General features: G+C 42.4%; 1 protein-coding gene across 2 annotated transcripts; it reads left to right on the top strand.

Annotated features, from left to right (window-relative positions):
* Positions 1-2,027: 2,027 nt before the first annotated feature.
* On the top strand, positions 2,028-16,446 carry golga1 (golgin A1). Of its 2 annotated transcripts, XM_084025933.1 has the most exons (24): positions 2,028-2,178; positions 2,782-3,080; positions 4,812-4,902; positions 6,492-6,566; positions 7,533-7,630; positions 7,712-7,744; positions 8,723-8,851; positions 9,103-9,272; positions 9,516-9,627; positions 9,749-9,832; positions 10,235-10,360; positions 10,753-10,848; positions 11,746-11,841; positions 12,091-12,186; positions 12,568-12,708; positions 12,844-12,918; positions 13,128-13,217; positions 13,353-13,455; positions 13,644-13,804; positions 14,071-14,229; positions 14,324-14,383; positions 14,494-14,718; positions 14,826-14,912; positions 15,131-16,446. In XM_084025933.1, exons 2-24 carry the CDS (start codon positions 2,952-2,954, stop codon positions 15,209-15,211), a joined length of 2,517 nt encoding a protein of 838 aa, XP_083882059.1. In that variant the 5' UTR covers positions 2,028-2,178; positions 2,782-2,951; the 3' UTR covers positions 15,212-16,446. The 2 variants fall into 2 exon arrangements, with proteins under 2 accessions (XP_083882059.1, XP_083882060.1); XM_084025934.1 differs by lacking the exon at positions 8,723-8,851.
* The last annotated feature ends 1,942 nt before the right edge of the window (positions 16,447-18,388 follow it).

Raw genomic sequence — 18,388 nt, 5'->3', positions numbered from 1 at the left:
CTGGACCTTTGAAAATGCAGCCAGACTTTCTGTCTTTCACCACATTGGAGCAGTAAAGTGTTAATGGAGGCACTACCTCTCATTTATCTGCATGTGTGCGTGTGTGCTTGCTTGTGATGTAAATTGTATTCGCCACTCAAATCCATGGAGCAGTTTTTCAAGATGAAGACTGGCTGGGTGGCTCCGACAAGGATTCATTTTAAAACCAGTTTAAACCTCAATGTATGTTTAAATGTGTTCATATTGTTTGTTTGATGTTATGGTCTGTATTTCTTGCGTGTTTAATTATTTATTATTTACCCTTTCCCTGCGGCTGTAAACGCCGCAAATGTCCCTGTTGTGGGATAAATAACGGATTATTGTATTTTAAATCCTGTTGTATGGAACTTTAAACCTGCTCAAAATGAATATAACGTGTTAAAATAAACGTGATTGACAGGCGGATCAGACCAATAGTGGATAGGCATGTCAACACTTGATTGGTTCAAAACTGTGTCAGCGAATGATGTTTCAAAAAACGACCTAATAAACAGCCGAGCTGACGTGTGTAGGGCGGGCCTTGGTGTCGTATAAAAGTGAGCGAGTCATTGGGTGCAGTCGAATAGTCTTTTTTGCTTAGGAAGGTTCCTAACTGAAGAAGTGACCCGGAAGTAAACAAGTGGCCGCCATGATAAGAGCTGTTCGAATTCTCTAAATGCATAGGAAAGGAGCTCCAATGCTTCCTTTCAGAGCTCCTTTAGCATAGGATGCAACGGACCTTCCTATGCCATAGGAAAGGAGATTACGCCGACCCACAATTCTTTGCGAGAGCAACATTTAAAGTGCCGCACACCTCGGCCGTTCATGAAAACAAACGATAGGTGCATTTACATATTTAACAATGACTTTCATGCACACAGAGTAATTGGAATAGTGATGATAAATGTGTGGACAGTGATAATAATTTAATGTTTTTTTTTTATTTATTTCAATCATGTTACAAATGTTTGACAAAAACGAAACTAAAACCACAAATGAAAAGTAAATAAAACAACGGTCAAACAGAAAGGAGGAGCTGCTGGACCTGAAGCCGGTCAGTGAACCAGCTGTTGATAAAACCAACATGTGGAGAAGTGGAAGATGCGCTTTTTGTAGTCCATTATTGTAGTTTCTCCAGCGCAGACGCACGTCAATCGCCGGTGCCGATCATCAGCTGTCAATCATCAGCGGCCGCGATATAATGACGTAGTTTAGTGAAAGTCCGGTCGGATTCTCTGAACACCGCGGTCGACTATTCCTAAGTCCTTTTGAGTTCTCCTATCGCCTTTCCTTGACCCCGTGACGTTTTCCCCAGAGGTCAAGGAATAGGAGATAGGAATAGGAGTTAGGACCTTATTTTTTGACTATTCGACTGCACCCATTGAGTACGAGCACACACAGGCACCGCCATACGCGACTCTTCAGTCTTGATTGAAAAGACATTTGTAGCAGACAACAATACAAACAACAGCAATAAACAAACCCCCAAAACAAACAAAAAATTGAATACGTTGGAAATCAAATTAATGACAAGGCTTTTCACAGCTGTAAGCGTTTGTGCAGTATTTTAGACTGTCAAGACAGGGTTTTAAGTGAGAAATGAAGACAAGGAGGTCAGGTTTCTGATTAGGAAATATGCTGATGTTTACATGGAATTTTCCTAATAAAATGCCTTTATGTATGTATCTTCTAAACAGGCATTTCATTAGCAAAAGTCCAAATAAAACAAAAATAATTTCTAAACTTGAGTTGAGTATCTAATTTTCTGTAAAAAAAAACTTGTCATACCAAACATCTGACTAAAAGCAAACTCCCAAAAAGACGAGTTGGGGCAGATATATTTTACAAGTTTTGAATTTCTCGCACGTGCTTTAAAATAAAAAAAACCTCTGGATTATTCGACAACAGCAAACTCCAGTGAATACAGGAATACGTGCCCATCAATGAACAGAGGCGCTGCCGTGACGTCCTTGGTCACGTGCGTTGGGGTGGTGACGTGTAGCTCACCAAGCAGTAGCTAGCTTGTCAGACGAGACAGCAGCCTGCGCTACCAGCGAGTTGACATCGACTGGACCCGGCTAGCTGTTACAGAGAAGAGGCGAACAAACAGACGTGGAGCACATAACGACGCTGACTGATATTTGTTCCGAAGTTATGATGGTGAGAGAAAGACAACTTTAGTGAGCGAGCAAGCTAACGACGGCTAAAATCGCCCGGCGGTGGTGATGTTCACTCGCATTGTTGTGGCTAGGAGAGCTAGCTAGCTAGCTAGCCGTCTGTCAAAACATAGTCTGACAGTGTAATTGTACACGTTTCAATGGGATTAACACTGATAAACTCGTGAGCTAATTAGCAGCACCAACGTATCATCAACACATTAGCGTGAGAAGGTTGAGTTAGTTAGCATGCACCGTCGATCAGTCAGTCAAAAGCTGGTTTTAATCTCAAAGAGATAATTTTGGATTAATTTCTCCCTTTACATTTTTTTCCCGCATGAAAAGCATCTAGAGGTTTGGTGCAGTTTGCATGACAATAGATTTGCCTTCAGAAGGTTGCTATATTATTTATCAGAAGTGGCCTGTAGAGGAGACTAAACAACCACAATGTTCTAGCATTGGTCTGTAATGAAGATGCCAAAATATAATATGCTGTCTATTACATGGTGATAATAACATATCTTGATTCATTACAACAATGCAGACAAGAAGCCACAGTTGTCAGTCTTTTATCAGTCTTTTGATAACTGTCTCTTGTTTTTTTTAGTGGCAGCACGATGGAAGTACCAGTGCAAACTTGTCTTGAGTGGACCTGCACAAGGACGCAGCTCCGGTTCAGACCCCACAGCAAAGAGCCATAAACTCCATGCATCCCCTGAAGTCACCTACACTACACAAACTGCAACTTGGACTCAAGGAGATAATAAAAGGACAAACATGTTTGCCAAGTTGAAGAAGAAGATTGCAGAGGAGGCAGCCACGGCTCCCCGGACAGGCGTTCGTATACCGCGAACCATCAGCAAGGAATCCATCACCTCCGTGGGGGCGGACTCAGGGGACGACTTTGTAAGTATCACCAGTCTCTGTTCTAATGCTTTGAAATGTTTGCATGCGGTCATCCTAGTGGTTTAGTGCATAATTTACCATTGCTCTGGTATTTTATTGCATTGGTCTTGTCTTATTGGTTGTGTGAAACTGTGTCACACTTAAGGTACTGGGCAATATGAAATTGTCATGCCCCAAAAATTACGATTCACGATATTATCCTGATTATCATCAAACTAGAACTTAAAACTTAATGTTACTTAAACATACAGGAATCTCTTAGAATCAAATATCTGTATTGCATCACAGAGAGAACATCTTTAAAATTAAAATAAGGTAATCACAAATCATAAGGTCTCCCTGTATAAATAAACAATAAATACATTTATAAAAAATGGCAACGTGTATTTTTTTTAATCACATGACACTTCCTGTAAGGAATTTTTACTCCTCTCCCATGATAGCAAGATTTTTCAAATCAGTCATGACGATATTCACGATTATCCCGATAATGAAGAGAAGTGAAACTGTTATTCTTGACCTTTAATCAGAAGATCATCATATAGCACCACTTATCTGAGTGTAGTAATTAAACCAGTGACTGGGATGTGTTTATTCATATATGGAAGAAAGCATTCACACAAACAGCATCATTAATTGTCATGGATACAAAGCAGTGAAACAGCTCTTCTGTCAGTTTATGTATTTTACAATTAATTTGTTAATACTCGCGGTGGGGAAAAAAAAGACTGGAAATGTGATAAATTCTCTTCAGGAAGTCATTAAAAGTCACATGTTTTGAACACATCAGGCAACGGGAAAGTAGTAGCGGACTGTTTTCAGTCCAGATGTAATAATAATAATAAAAAAATTAAAATAAATGTTGAATCGATTTACATTCCTAAAGCGCCTTTCTAGTCTGCCGACCACTCAAAGCACTGAATCTTACATGTCAACATTCACCCGTTCACACATTCATACACTGATACACTACCATGCGAAGTGCCACCTGCCCATCAGGATCTAATTCAACACATTCACACACTGAGGGCTTCGAAAGCAATGTGGGATATCTTGCCCAAGGGCTGATTAGAGGACGACCCCCTTTGTCCTCTGAGCCCCACTGATCAGGGATGCTGATGTCTTTTTTCACACTGAATGATCGTAACCATGACTGGCCTTCGAAATAGTCACCAGTCAGGGTAAGCAGCAGAGCTTGGGTGTGACTGACTGATCGTATTGTTTGCAGGCACTCAGACCAACCAGTCTAACATGAAGCCCTGTTGATTCAACTCTAGCGTCACATTCTCACATTTGACTAATCTGTGTTTTTCTTCTTTGTGGTTGTGAATGCTCATTTGACCCGTTTTTTAAGTGGGTTTTGCAGTGCCTCTTTTCCAGTAGGGTTTTAAAGAGAAATGTTTTTATCTTTGCTTGTAAAGGGAATCCATATGTGGAGTAGAGCTCTATTCATTGGAGCAGGGTAGTGCAACCCCTCACAGGGGAAGCCAGACTCCTGAGGCTGTAGTGCCGTCTCAGTTGCACGTGGCTAAATTATTTAGTTAAGTCACTGAGAAGCAATGCAACCAGTTAACATTGTATTTTGGGTACAAGGCACGTATGCCAGCTGCCATTACAGTAAAGGAAAGAAGAAGATGAGCAGGACAGTGGTGTACTGGTTATTTCATGTGTTGTGCAACGTCAGATGAATATTTGCTTTAAATTCTCACACACACTGTGTTTTTTTTTCAGGCATCTGATGGCAGCAGCTCCAGGGACGACCTCCCTGCACAGATTCTCAGAAGGAATGATCAGATCCGGAAGCTGGAGGCCAAGTTATCAGGTAGGACACGTCAGACTGAGGTAAAGCAGCTCTCTGGATTGGAGAAATGTTCACCAAAGTGCAATGTGAACCAGTTAAGAACAGGACTGTAGGCGATAGATTCAATCACTGTTGAATGATGAAATATCAGAATCATCACATGATTTGGTATCAATTAATCTAACAATTATTGTTTCTTTTCTTAATATAATGACACATGTTTCAATTATTCTCAAGATTATTTAAAAAAAAGAAATAATAACGGTTTATTAACAATTAATCTTCCCCAAATAAATGTCAAAAGTTTGTCTCATTAATATTTCAATATTTAATTTGATTGTCTTCTCCGAAAAACCAGCAAATGTTACAAGATAATAGACCCTACTGATCGGAAACATACTTGGCCTTTAAAGGTACAATAGGCAGGAATTTACTTAAAAACAATACTTTTTACTGAGGCAGGCACACACACACACACACACACACACACACACACACACACACACACACACACACACACACACACACACACACACACACACACACAGCGGACAGGATATAGCCTGCTGTTAGTCTGCATTTACTCCAAATCCAGCAACGTGGCACAAGGCGTGTTTGTGTTTACTTTTGCTTTAAAACGCAGTGGGCCCCGGGTTCCTCTTGGTGCAGTGGGCCCCGGGTTCCTCTTGGTGCCTTGGGTCCTGGGTTCCTCCTGGTGCAATGGGTCCCGGGTTCTTCCTGGTGCAGTGGGTCCCGGGTTTCCCCAGATGCAGGACTAGCCTGGCCTCATGTGTCCAGAGTGTGCAGGCTGTTCCTGGATGACAGGCCCTTGTGTTCTTCTGACCTAAATCCAATTGAGCCCCTATGAGACGTTATGTATCACTGCCAATGACCACCACAGACTGTCCAGGAGCTTACTGCTGCCCTCATCCAGGTCTGGGAGGCGATCCTCCAGGTCACCACCGACTCATCAGGAGCCCAGACGTTGTCATGACAGCATACAGGCACGCAGGGCCATAAACACTACTGAGTCACATTATGAGTTGCTGTGATGAAATTCCAGGAAATGTGTGGTTTTGTCAAAAAGGTCATTTATATTGTATTTTGCCCTTCACTCCCTCAACTGTCTAAATTTGCCAGAAAGTTTGAAATCTCAAGCTTTCTTTTCAACGCCACTGTATAATTTCTCAGAATGAATATAATACTTTGTTGCTAAATTTAAACGTTTGCTGAATATACGTCATGACGTATATTCAATGGGACACAGTCCTCTACTCAGTATATTGGCCCCTCCTTTCACGTGTGACTCTGCACCCTTAGAAAAGGTTAAAGGTCATGCATTCTCATACAGCCTCTTTAACCAGTATGGTTTTCTCAGATAAGAAAATCATTAATAGTTTTACCTTCCATTATTTCTCAATTATGTTTTCCCTTTTGCTTTCTCCCTCTCCTTTTGTTCACTCTCTCTCTCTCTCCTGCCTCCTCTCTTCACCGTCATCTGCCGGTTCCTCCTCCTTGTCTGTGTTGTGTGTGTTGTTGTTGGTGTGTGTGCGCGTGTGTGTGTGTGTGTGTGTGATGCCCGATGCCCCATCCCTACTTCCCAACACTAGACTACGCTGAGCAGCTACGAATTATGCAGAAGACCAAGGAGAAGCTTGAAATTGCGTTAGAAAAGCATCAGGATTGTACGTACCTTTACTCTCTTCCCAATGAGCTTCCTTTCTCTCATCTGTGTGTCCGCTGTAATAACCATCACCTGGCGCATCATCACTTCCTTCCATGAAGATGATTTGTTTTATGTCAGAAGCTAATATCATGGATTTTAGAGGTTTGCTGTGGGAGCGCTGAACGCTCTCTTCTTTGAATCTAACAATTGCTTTGCCTGCTGCTTTCAGTCGGATGTACGTCTATAAGAAACATAGGCTGTGTGGTATAGATATTGCTCACCTTAGCTACAGTTGTCAACATTAAGCCACTGATTGCAGCCACATCCATCAACACGTTTTATAACTGTGTTGCCTTCTGGTCTGTTGAGATTACTGCCAGTGGAGATGCCGGTTTATCTGCCAGTCATGTGTTATTGATTTTTCAGTTCAGATCAGTAGAACTGTCGAGATGATGTTGTGGGTATTTGTGGTCCGGAGGAGGAATTCAAATATTTTTGGTGACTTTTCCATTTGATTGAAATCTGGATGTGAGCACAATATGTCTGATAATCCAACCCCCATGTTCCATCAGGGCTCTTCTATCACGCTCACATCCTCAAAGGGTGGAATTCAACTGGAATGTATATAAATTAACTAAAAGGTTTAGTTAATGGTAAAGAGCTCGTGATTGTTGAGTTTATTCTCAGGTATCAATAACAGTAACATGTTGCGTTGTTGGTTCTATCCGGTGATGATGTATTTATACTTGAGGGTGTTTTCCCCGGTTCACACAGATATGGCAGCTTTAACTGTGTTTTTAGTTTTTGTCATGCATCGCTTGTCTTCGCCTGTCGTTGCTTTTGGGATGAACTCACTTCTTAATCTGACTCTTAACTTTTCACAGCTTCAAACTATTTAATATTTATTTTCTCTTTGGCTGCGTACAAAGCTTCTCTGTATGGTTTCCATCTTTTGCTTTTTCTCTTTCTCACTTTAACTTCTCAGCGTCCATAAAGAAACTTCAGGACCAGAACGAGTCCAACCATGCCAGCAGAGCCAAGATGGCGGAGGGGTTGGCTTTAGCCCTGGAAAAGAAGGATCAGGTAAATGCCACTCTGTCTCACTTATTGTGCCGTCCGGACGTGTGGTTTGTCTCATTATATCGTTCTGTTCTTTACCTACAGGAATGGATGGAGAAGATGACTGATTTGGAAAAGGTAAGTCTTCAAAAATCTCTGTGACTTTCACATCATAATTGTTTTTTCTTGGTCAATGTCACAAACGCGCCAGAAAATTACCAGTTAGTTAACAGTGAAAGTGTTGCAGAGGTTATCTTTGGAAGCTTTATCGTTGGCAACTGGACTTACTGTAGGTGTTTGAAGACGTTTCTCCTCTCATCCAAGAGGCTTCTTAGGCTTCTTTTAACTGACTGGGGTGGATTTTTGGTATTTAACCTTTTGTAGGGTTGTTAAGACTGTGATAGGCATGTCATTCTTGGGCCCAGTTTCCCCGTACCGTGCTGAAGCACGATTGTCCTCCCTCCCCAGTCCCCTGCTGGCCTGTATTCACATTACCCCAGTTCCAACCGTCTGCCCAGATTTCAAGTAAACACTCGACCTCTGCATCAGAGCATGTGAGTGCAGGCGAGCAGGCAGGTCTTGGACAGAGCGGCATTTTTTAAAGGACGGAGCGTCGCCTTATTTACACTTGCACAGTCATCATTAGTATTTACCGTCAAAAATTGGCTTGAAATTGGAGTTCACAAATTACATTATAAAGGAAAATGATAAGTCATTGAGGTGTGCTATTCCTGTCAAACTAACAGATGATAATGTGACTAAAAGAATGTGGTGACATTGTTTCGGTCAGTAAAGATTCATTTGAAACTTGAGTTGTTAGCACTTCGGTGGGGGCAAGTGGATCCTGGGACATCAAGTCAAGTATACACATGGGTATTAATGGGTGTGGACGAGTCGTTAACCCTTCTTGCCACCTTATGAGTCGTTATGGTCACAGAGTGTGGATGGTTGTTGATTGGTCTGAGGACTGTATTGCTGTGTGTTACACAGCTGATCTGTCAATTAAGTTCACCAGCATTGCAGCACCTTATAGTGACTTATAGGAATGCCACTGCACTGCTCTGAAACTGGACTCTCAACGTGCCCATTCACGGTATGACTGTTGTGTTTGTTTAGGAAAAGGCTTCCCTGTCAGCCCGGATAGAGGAGATGATGGAGCAAAGCTTAGCACTCTTCCAGAAAAGGGATGACATGGATGAACTGGAGGGCTTTCAGCAACAGGAGCTCGCTAAAGTTAAACACATGGTGCGTACATGTGGGGTTGCAAGGTTGGATTTGCAGCATTACTTAATAACAGTGAAGCCGTTTGCTACCATCTATTTTGTTTTTTTGCAATTGCAAACTTTTCTTTAAGTGCAATCTGCGATGCTCGGTGCAGGATAGGAGAGTGTGTTTTTGAAAAGCACTTAGTTCGTTGAGGTGTGATTTTTACCTGCATTCATAGCAGTTTAATGCATGGTGCGTTCTTTGAATAAGATGTATTTCCCTTACATCAGTTGCTGAAGAAGGAGGAGCAACTGAGCCAGCGGGAGCAGCAGCTCCAGCAAAAGGAGGCCGAGGTTCAGTCGGTAAAGCAGAGGCTGTCCGAGGCTCGAGGGAAACTCCAGACTCTGCAGCAGCAGCATGAAGAGAGTTGCAGCCTCAACTCTGAGCTTGAAATAGAGCGGTGAGAGGAATGCAACAGTTATTATTTTATGCTCATTTAAAAATATTTATTTTGGTCTGTTGGTCAAGCTTCTCAATCATCTCTTCTAGACAAAAAAAAGAAAAAATACAAATCATATCCTCAGCAGTTACATTGGGATTTGCCTGTTAACTTTCAAATGTAATTCACACTATTCTATAGAAATGATTACCTTTGTTGTGAAATGGCACCAGAAGACAACGAGTATGTCGTTGACTTTAACAGAGAGGAGCTGCTGCTGCTCAGAGAGGAGGCAGACAAGAACGTCGGTGAGCTTGAGGAACGATGCCAGAGGCTGCAGTCGGTCATCCAGCAGGTCTCTGAAGACTTCCAGAAGGTCAGTCCTAAAGACCAGATCCATCAACAGTCACACAAGCTGCACTATTACTTCTTTACTGAATTTATGAACACTATTTATTCATAAACGTGTTTTCAAGGCAGCTCTCTTTGTGTTCCAGTCCCAGTGTACGGTGTCTACGTTAGAGCTGTCCCTCCAGGAATTACACACTGAACATGATGCCCTGAAGTTGCAGCAACAAAAGGTCAGAACATAAAGGCTCTGGGGCTCTCCGTCATTTATTAAGGTACATTTAATTCGGGTAACTCAGGCAAAGGCTGAACCGAAGTCACAAGCACTGATGAAGCATTTTGGGACTCTTAATTCATTATAAAATGACTTGCATCGCGAGCACCAGCCCTTGATTGGGACATCCGTAATGAAGACTAACAGAGCCCAAAGTGTAGTCCTAAACTTTGTTGTAGTTTAGCAGTCTGTGGTGTTGATTCTAAACTCATAGTTCATAGTGCATTTTATCACTGACCCCTGCTGGAGTACGATATAAACTCATTCAAACAGAACGCACATTTTATTCATGTTTTTTTTTTACATTTTCCCACATTATTATTATCGTGGACCTTTTTTTTCCTTCCCTTTACATCATCAGGCTACTGTAACAGAGGAGGACAAAGAGCGCTTGTTAGCGGACCTTCAGAGGAAAGTGACTGCTCTGGACAGACGGTTACAGGGGAACCTGAGCCAGGACGAGATTCTCCAGGAGCTTCTCCAGGAGGTGATGAACATCTGGGCCTTGGTTCAGACCCCCGTTGACTGGAACCTTCTCCCATATTTTTTTTTGGCACACATTGAAAGCCTTCCTACACTCTACAATTTCTTTAAGATAAACATGGACAGCATTCTTCTCAGTAATGTATAAACACAGTAACGTGTAAATACCAAAATATAATTCTTTCATTCAGTCATTTAAGCTAATTGATAGCGAAGCGAAAGTGTTGCCAATCTCGTTATAGAAGCTTTCAATACATCTTTGTTGAACATGCAGTGCATTAAAACTAATAGATATAATGGTGAGCTAAATTTAAATGTATTTCACTATGAGTATGCCCTGTCCCTGTTTGTCAAAGCCAGATCACCTGTTTATTAGTCCAGTTGTTGCCTTTTCAGAAGTCCTGCCTGGAGCAAAGTCTGGAAGAGACCCGAGCAGAGCTGCTGGTGGTTCGAACTAACCATGCTGATACCGTCAGCTCTCTGGAGACGCAGGTAAAACGCTGTTCACTGAACCCACGCCTATAGATCATCATATGTCACAGAATCTCCAAACCCATCATTAGAAAAACAATCACATTTATTGTGAAAGTACCTTCGGTATTGTTAATCCTGGAACTGGAGGGAGAGTGCTGCAGAGAGAAGCTGCTCACAGGCTGCAATGTGATCATATTAAGTGTCAACATTATGGAAAGGACCCTACAGACAAATACAATCTATTTCTTTACCTTTTGCTTGATCTGGTCTGTGTGTTATTGGGTCTAACCGAGTCTAACCAGGAAAATAAGCACGATGGTAGTGGGAAGACAATGATGGACAGAAACTACAGAAAGTGTGCCTTTGTGTTATCTTTGGACATGTGGATGAGGTCTTTGAATTCCATAGCCGCCTGTATTTATTTCCATCCAACCAGAGTGGCTGACTGGTGTTCTTGTGGGTGCTGTGACCACAGAAGAAGAACACTGTCTCCTTAGGGTTCTTTCCATAAATAAGACACTTATAATAACAATCTGAACCTGTCAGTTGCAAAAACAAGCCCTTTTAGTGTCCACTTCACGCTGCACAGCATCTCTCTCAATACTGGACCAGTTTCAAAATTGTTACTGAGATGCAGAAACATGGGAAAATAGAGTCCATGTTGAAAAATACCAAAGTAAAATGATGTTTTATGTACTTATTGTGCTAAATTAGCAGACATACGTCACCAAATAACAGCTGATGCTCAGAATTTAGTCACTGAAAATCGGATAATGTCAATCCAGTTTCCATCCCAGTGAAATCTTCGACAGGAAAACAACATGTGGCGTTCCTATCTGTCATAGCTTTACTTTGTGCTGACAAAGTAAAGGTAGTGGATCAGTGTGACAGCTGTGTGTCTCCTGTCTGATGTAGGCGTCCAGAATGAGCTGCAGCATCACCGAGCTGCAGAATCTCCTCCGACACAAAGACGACTCCTCCAGAGCCTACAGAGAGAGAACAGACACACAAGTAAGCAATTACAATAACACATTATGCAATTATTAACCCATATCCACTTCTTGTTCCTTTTGAAGCATTGCTCAATAACAAAATCACACGGTCCTGGGATTATAGGGAGCAAGGAATCATACAGTAAAGACTGTCTGATCACAGAGGACAACAGTGGAACATTAGGATACGAAAATAATATGAGATGAATGGATTTCTGTTGAGTGGCTGGTGATGATGCTCACACGTCTGGCCTACTTCCTGTTTCAGATAGCTAATTTGGAACAGAAGGTCCTGGAGAGAAGTGAGAGTCTGAAGAGTGCAGATCATCAGATGACAAAGAAACAGCAGCACATAGACAAACTGGTGAGTACCACAACGGTCGAGCAGAATGTGTTCAGCATGATGCAACCACATACGAAGTCAATGCAAAGATGCGAGAAGGAGCAAATTTGTTCATCAACTAAATTTCCATGATATTTAACATTTTGACTCTGTGATATTGATGTGATATTCACTTATGAGGATGTGCGTCTAAATGTAATGTCAGTTGTGAGTGTGTAGTCACAAAATGATGATGAAGCTATTGATCCACAACCTGTACCCATTTCTAGCATATATAATGAATCAATAAAGATATGTTGCTACTAACAATCTGAAATTGTTCACATGCAACCATGTACTCCATCAAGTTGAAGTGGGTTTTTGCGCACTAATGTTAAACCATGTATGTGTGGTTTTGATCAGCGAGGCGAGTGGGATGCAGAGAAGGCCTTTCTGGACCAGCAGCTGTGTTTGTTACAGCAGCAGAGTCAGGCGAAGGCCAGCTGCCTGGAGGAGAGCATCGCCTCGTTACGCACAGAACAGCAAACGCTGCACGACAGGATGGTGCGTTCCCCTCTCCTCATGCTGTCGCACAGATGTGGCTTTTATATTGTGTTATATGTTGTTATATATGACTATAAGTGTTGCAGGTTGCTCTATGATCAGTGATAAGTTCCCTTCCTTGTTCTTGTGTGCTAGGCTGATCTGGATAAGCAGAGAGGAGAAGCAAACTCTGCTCTCAGCCAGCGGTCGGAGGAGCTGGAACAGTGCAGGGTAACAACACACTGCTTTTATTTTTAAATGCAAAAGTTCACATTTGATTGACTTTTAAAAGCATATTTTCTGCTGATATTTAGATTTGAACAACTATTCAAGATTAAAGTCTGTAAATACGTGACTGTGCTGTTGGCTCTACTATGACATAAGGAGAGAGGTCTTAAAAAAAGGCTAAAGGTCGTCTTCTCTTGGTCTCTGTGCTTCAGGCGGAGCTGGACAGTCAGCAGACGGCGAGCACGGAAGTCGCCAACACTCTCGAAGAAACAAGACGACAGAAGGAGGAGCTGCAAACACAGGTATGAAGACGAACACACATCATGCAATATTCACAATAATAGAAACAGCCAACACGTCTCTCTCCCTCTGGGCCAGTTGTTGCAAACAAGTTATTCCAGGTGTGAAAATGAAAATGTGTGTCCGCTTGTCGTCAGGTTGGAGAGCTGACCGCATCTCTCCAGACCTCCCAGCAGGAATTGTCCTCGCTCAGCGAGAAGCTCGCTCTGAGAGAGGACGACGTCAAAACTCTCCAGAACGGTACACACACAATATTTCCAGGCTTCCGCGGGTCAGGGAATATTTTGAATATCAGAGACTTTTTAAAAAGGAAGCCTGTATTTCACATTTTGGATTGTGAATGTTTCAAATAAACACAAATGACCTTTTCATAGTGATTCATTTGTAACATTTTTGGTACGAACATCAATGTTGTGTGTGTGTTGCAGAGGTCCAGTGTCATCAGGCATCGCTGGTCCGGCTGCAGGAGGAGGCGGAGCAGCAGCGAGCCCAGCTGGAGCAGATAGAGCTGGACAAAGAGTCCCAGCTGATCAGCCTGAGAGACGAGCTGCTCAGCCAGACACAGCTGCTGGACGGCTGCCAGGCCCGGGTCAGCACCTACACACGACTACTGTACAACCACTTCAGCTTAAAACAGCACACGAACACATAAAAACAGAGGATTCCATATAATGAGCTCAAGACAAGTTAATAATGTTCCTGTGTGTTACACACCTTTAGTGCTGTAATTACTCTTTATACATGTATTTATTCTCTTTGTATGTTTATATTCAGATCTGATTTTGTATTTCTGCTTCAGTATTTCTGACGCTAATAGAAGATGAATGAACGTGTGGTTTGGTGTTTGTTGCTCAGATTTCATACCTGGAGGTCGAGGTGGAAACACTGACTGAACAGCTTCACAGCCCCGAAGTGTGTGAGGAGGATCAGAACGGCAGCGTGACGGTGGACGACCTGGATCACCTTCAGAAGGCCAACAGAGAACTGGAGCAGCAGCTCACCGACAAGAACAGGGTCGGTCACCTTTATAAGCTGGAGTTCTTCTAGTTCTCCATGAAATATCAATATCGGCTACATTCTCATAAAACACGTTGGCCTTGTGTTGCAGACCATCAAGCAGCTGCAGCAGAGATTGGCAGAGCTGAAGAGGACGCTGCAGAAGGAGCTGGTGAGGTTTACACTTTTTTCTTGTCTACCCTGAACGACACCGTCAACATAACCCAATGTGAAATGAAAAAGCTCTGTACGAGTGATTATTCCTGTTTTGTGCTCCTGTAGAAGCTGAAGTCGGAGCCAGAATCTGAAGGGAAGGAAAGACTTCCAGAAAGCCGAGCAGAAAAACAAGAGAGGGTTTTCCCAGACCCGCTGCCAACCTCCGGCCTGAGCCCCCCGACCTCCAAGACCACGGTGACCAACACCTCAGACCTCAACGACTCACGAGAGATAAACTTTGAGTATCTCAAACATGTCGTACTCAAGTTCATGTCCTCCAGAGAGGCCGAGGTACGTCCTACCTGCTCTTGTTTTAACTCCCTGAACTTCAACACCTGAGTAGACCCAACACCCTGGTCTCGTTAGGAACCCGGTCTGAATCTGTGTTTCTCTTTCAGGCGTTCCAGTTGATACGGGCTGTTTCTGTGCTGCTGAACTTCACTCGGGAAGAAGAAGACATGTTGAAACAAACTCTGGAGTACAAGGTTGGTATTCAGTCTTCTAACGCTCAATGTCAGTTTTAACAGATTCGACTACACACCCTGAATTCATTGGGAGAAAATGGCGACGCACCCATCGGGTGATTGGTTGATGAAAAATTGTGGTGCTTTTTCAGTGCTCAGTGTTCACTTTCTGTGTGAACCAAAAGGCCCCCGGTGTATTAAAGCCTTTATCCTGCTGACTGCTATGTTTCGTGTGCTAGATGTCCTGGTTTGGATCCAAACCGTCTCCAAAGGGAACCATCCGGCCTTCGATCTCAGGCGCTCCGACTCACTGGAGCTGATGAGCAGCAGAACGAGCCTCGGCGACCAAAGGACCTCCTTCATGAAGCAGGACGCTAGCTTTACAATACGATCAGCCTGCCACACTTTCTCTGGCTCCGTGTGGGAAGGACTGTTAAGGGCTGCACACTATGTTCATAATCAGTTGTTGATTTTAAAATGACATTATTTCCTTATCGAAGGTTAAGGCAGATGGACTTGTTGCCGTATGTCATAGAGGGCAAACCGGCATACTGGAGTGTGGGTGCGTGTGAGTGGACTGGATCGAGTCTCATTTCTCTTCCCCGACACGTGATACAGATGTGATGTTTTCAATTCTGTGAAAACAGCTAAATATGACAAAATGTGACGTCAGAGAGAAATAATGGACTGACCTGACTGTTATCACAAGTCTTCACTGGGAAAATGGTGCAACATTAAGTGCTGAAGGACCTTCTTTCCTGTCACCTGGTTAATCTTTCATTTTGAATGGCTTCTAAATGGAGATGAGCAGGTTCCCTGCTGGTTTGGTCTCAGCATCAGTGAGACTACATTTAATCGTAGACGTAAGGCTCTAATACTGCCTACGTCTGGAATTTGAGGCCCCTTCTCAGAATTCATCATAACATGTTTTTGCTGGAATGGCAGTAAATTAGTTTTCTTCATTATTTGTGGAAATATTCATGATAGCATTGAAAGGATTATGTGTGTCTGTGTTCTGATGGTGGAGGAAAGCAGTTATAAGAATACTTTACAAAGCTCATCACACACTATAGTGCATCCATTCCAAGCGAAGGTTTCTGTCTAATAGCATTTTTGGGGGAAATGAGAACACTGACATTTCATTGATCATGATTTGTGATTAGTCATGATTAACAGTATTGAATTTCAAATCATCAAAAGGGAGTTGGGCCTGCATGTTTGAACGAAATGTCCTTGCTCTCATTTCTCTTTAAAATGACATTTTCATCGTATTGCTTCACACTTGGACGTGGATCCACTTTTCCTCTTTTGTCTTCCGATCATGCCGTTAACTGCCTGGTCGGTTCACTCAGTACTGTCAATCAGACAGACAACATGCCGTGAGGACAGTGTGGACACAATTTATAAAACAGGTCTCCTTCATCTTTCTCCCACACAGGAGTAAAAGCAAATGCAAGAGAGGGAGGTCTATAGACCTGCTGTCCGAGTCCTGTTATGTTACTGCTGATGAAAACCCAACACTTCCTGATTTTAATGCTTCAAAATAGAAGCTTTTTTGCTCCTTTGGCTATGAAACATATCCAAATGTCAAATGTGAAAACAGACATGGACACAGCTGAGATCAGATGGCGCGTCCAAACACAAAAGTTGCATTAAATAGACGAGTATGACCACGGCCTTCGTCACTGATATTAGCATTACTAGTGATCTGAGCTCTGACAGCTGCTGATACAAGTCTTAGTATATACAGAGTTAACGGAGCAGTATTGATAGCAGCCGGAGGAATATATACAGCAGCAAACAACTATTGTCTATGTAAAGATTTATTGGAGTGATGTCTAACAGATCAGATAATGAAGTCTGTCCCTCTGTGTGTGTTGTTATCGGAGCTTCTCCTTGCTTGGCGTGTCTCAAATCCTCCCCCTCTCACCTGGATTGGTGAAACCTAATCTAACCACAGCCTCTAAACCACCTATAAGATAAAACATTAGATCGTTTATACAAAGCTTGGAAGTGCTGCAGGAAGCTCAGGTCAAGGTCAAAGGTCAAGGTTAAACTCTTCTCAATTGCTGCAACTGGAGGAACAAAAATGACCGCCATGGCTGATGCTCTGTACGCACTGTATGACACCAATATGAATTATTTACTTTTACTTGTCCATCTGGATAATATAACAATGTGATGAAATAAGTGAATGCTATGTAAATGATGACTGGAGGACATACTCTACCTTTACCTGCCTTCGCTAATGTAAATTAAAGTACATTCCACATGTCTATTTATATCGAGAAATATGTACAAACTGTATGCATTTAGAACTTTATAAATCAGAGGATGTAAATGGTTTGATGTGACCAGTTTGCAGTATTTATCATTCGCATAGATCAGAACCCAGAAGTGTTTTTGCCCATCGCTATCCTTCTTCCTCAGTGACCACACGATGAGATTGGTTTTAACATCAGTGGGAATCTGCATGTTTGCTGTTAAAGTGCATTGTTCATTCCTAAAGCAGCCTTGTCAGCATTTTACAATTAATTTATAGAAGCCACAGGATTCTGCATTTGTAAACGTTTCATCCATATAAAGCAGAAATACACCGGGGTGCTGTCACAGAAAATCTATTTTAGGCCTGACTTGTGTTTTTCCTGGCTTTTCAAGGTGAAATCTGCTGAATCCATTATGTGAAAGTTGATGCAGGACGAGATGTTTGAATGCAAAACTGTCATCTTTGTCATCTTGTTACTAATAACGGGTATCTTACCTGTGACTACATCACTGGCAGCAGACTGATGCAGTCGCCCAGACTGCTGGGTGAAATGCCGTCTCCATGAGAAGCTAAATGAAACAATGAATGCACTTTTTAAGCTGCTTCTGCTGTTAAACCCTGAAACACAACTGTACAATCACTACAGCTTTTGCTTTTTATGATTTAACAATCGCTGCCACTACAAATGTTTCCATTTCCCACATTGATTAATAATAAATCTTAAATGATAAAATCACACCTGGCTCCAGATCCATATTTGGTGGGACAGCATTGAACCCTCAACCTTCCTGCTGTGATGCGACTGCGCAAATGACTGCACCAACATGTATGTAACATTTATGTAACAAAGTTGAGTTTGGACCGGAACTAAGAATTTGCTTGCATTGCTACCAAGTTCATTCCCTGTGATAGACTGGCGTCCTGTCCAGGGTGTACCCTGCCTTCGCCCAATGACAGCTGGGATCGGCTCCAGCCCCCCCGTGACCCTAAATACAGGATAAGCGGTAGAAAATGGATGGATGGATGGATGCTACCAAGTTCATGACAATAGAAATCGTAAATGTTCACACTTTTACGTGTAGATCGACGAGGGGAAAGTATTTTAGCAATGATAGCACAAGGCTGCAGAAGGAATCTGAGCATTTCTGGATGCACTGTATATCTTGTTTCCGTTTAATTTACCATTAAGAGTTATTAACTTTCGATTGTGCGTTGATGTTTTCCCACGTTA

The sequence above is a fragment of the Eutrigla gurnardus genome, assembly GCF_963514095.1.
Source record: "Eutrigla gurnardus genome assembly, chromosome: 13".
NCBI classification, from domain to species: Eukaryota; Metazoa; Chordata; class Actinopteri; order Perciformes; family Triglidae; genus Eutrigla; species Eutrigla gurnardus.
The sequence above is the reverse complement of the archived record's forward strand: the minus strand, read 5'-3'. Positions and strand labels throughout refer to the sequence as shown.

Excerpts from the sequence above, each read along its gene's own strand:
- golga1 (XM_084025933.1), top strand. The coding sequence starts at position 2,952 with ATGTTTGCCAAGTTGAAGAAGAAGATTGCAGAGGAGGCAGCCACGGCT. Across the intron at positions 12,709-12,843 it reads AAACGCTGCACGACAGGATG|GCTGATCTGGATAAGCAGAG; the intron begins GTGCGTTCCCCT and ends CTTGTGTGCTAG. Across the intron at positions 13,456-13,643 it reads CGTCAAAACTCTCCAGAACG|AGGTCCAGTGTCATCAGGCA; the intron begins GTACACACACAA and ends TGTGTGTTGCAG.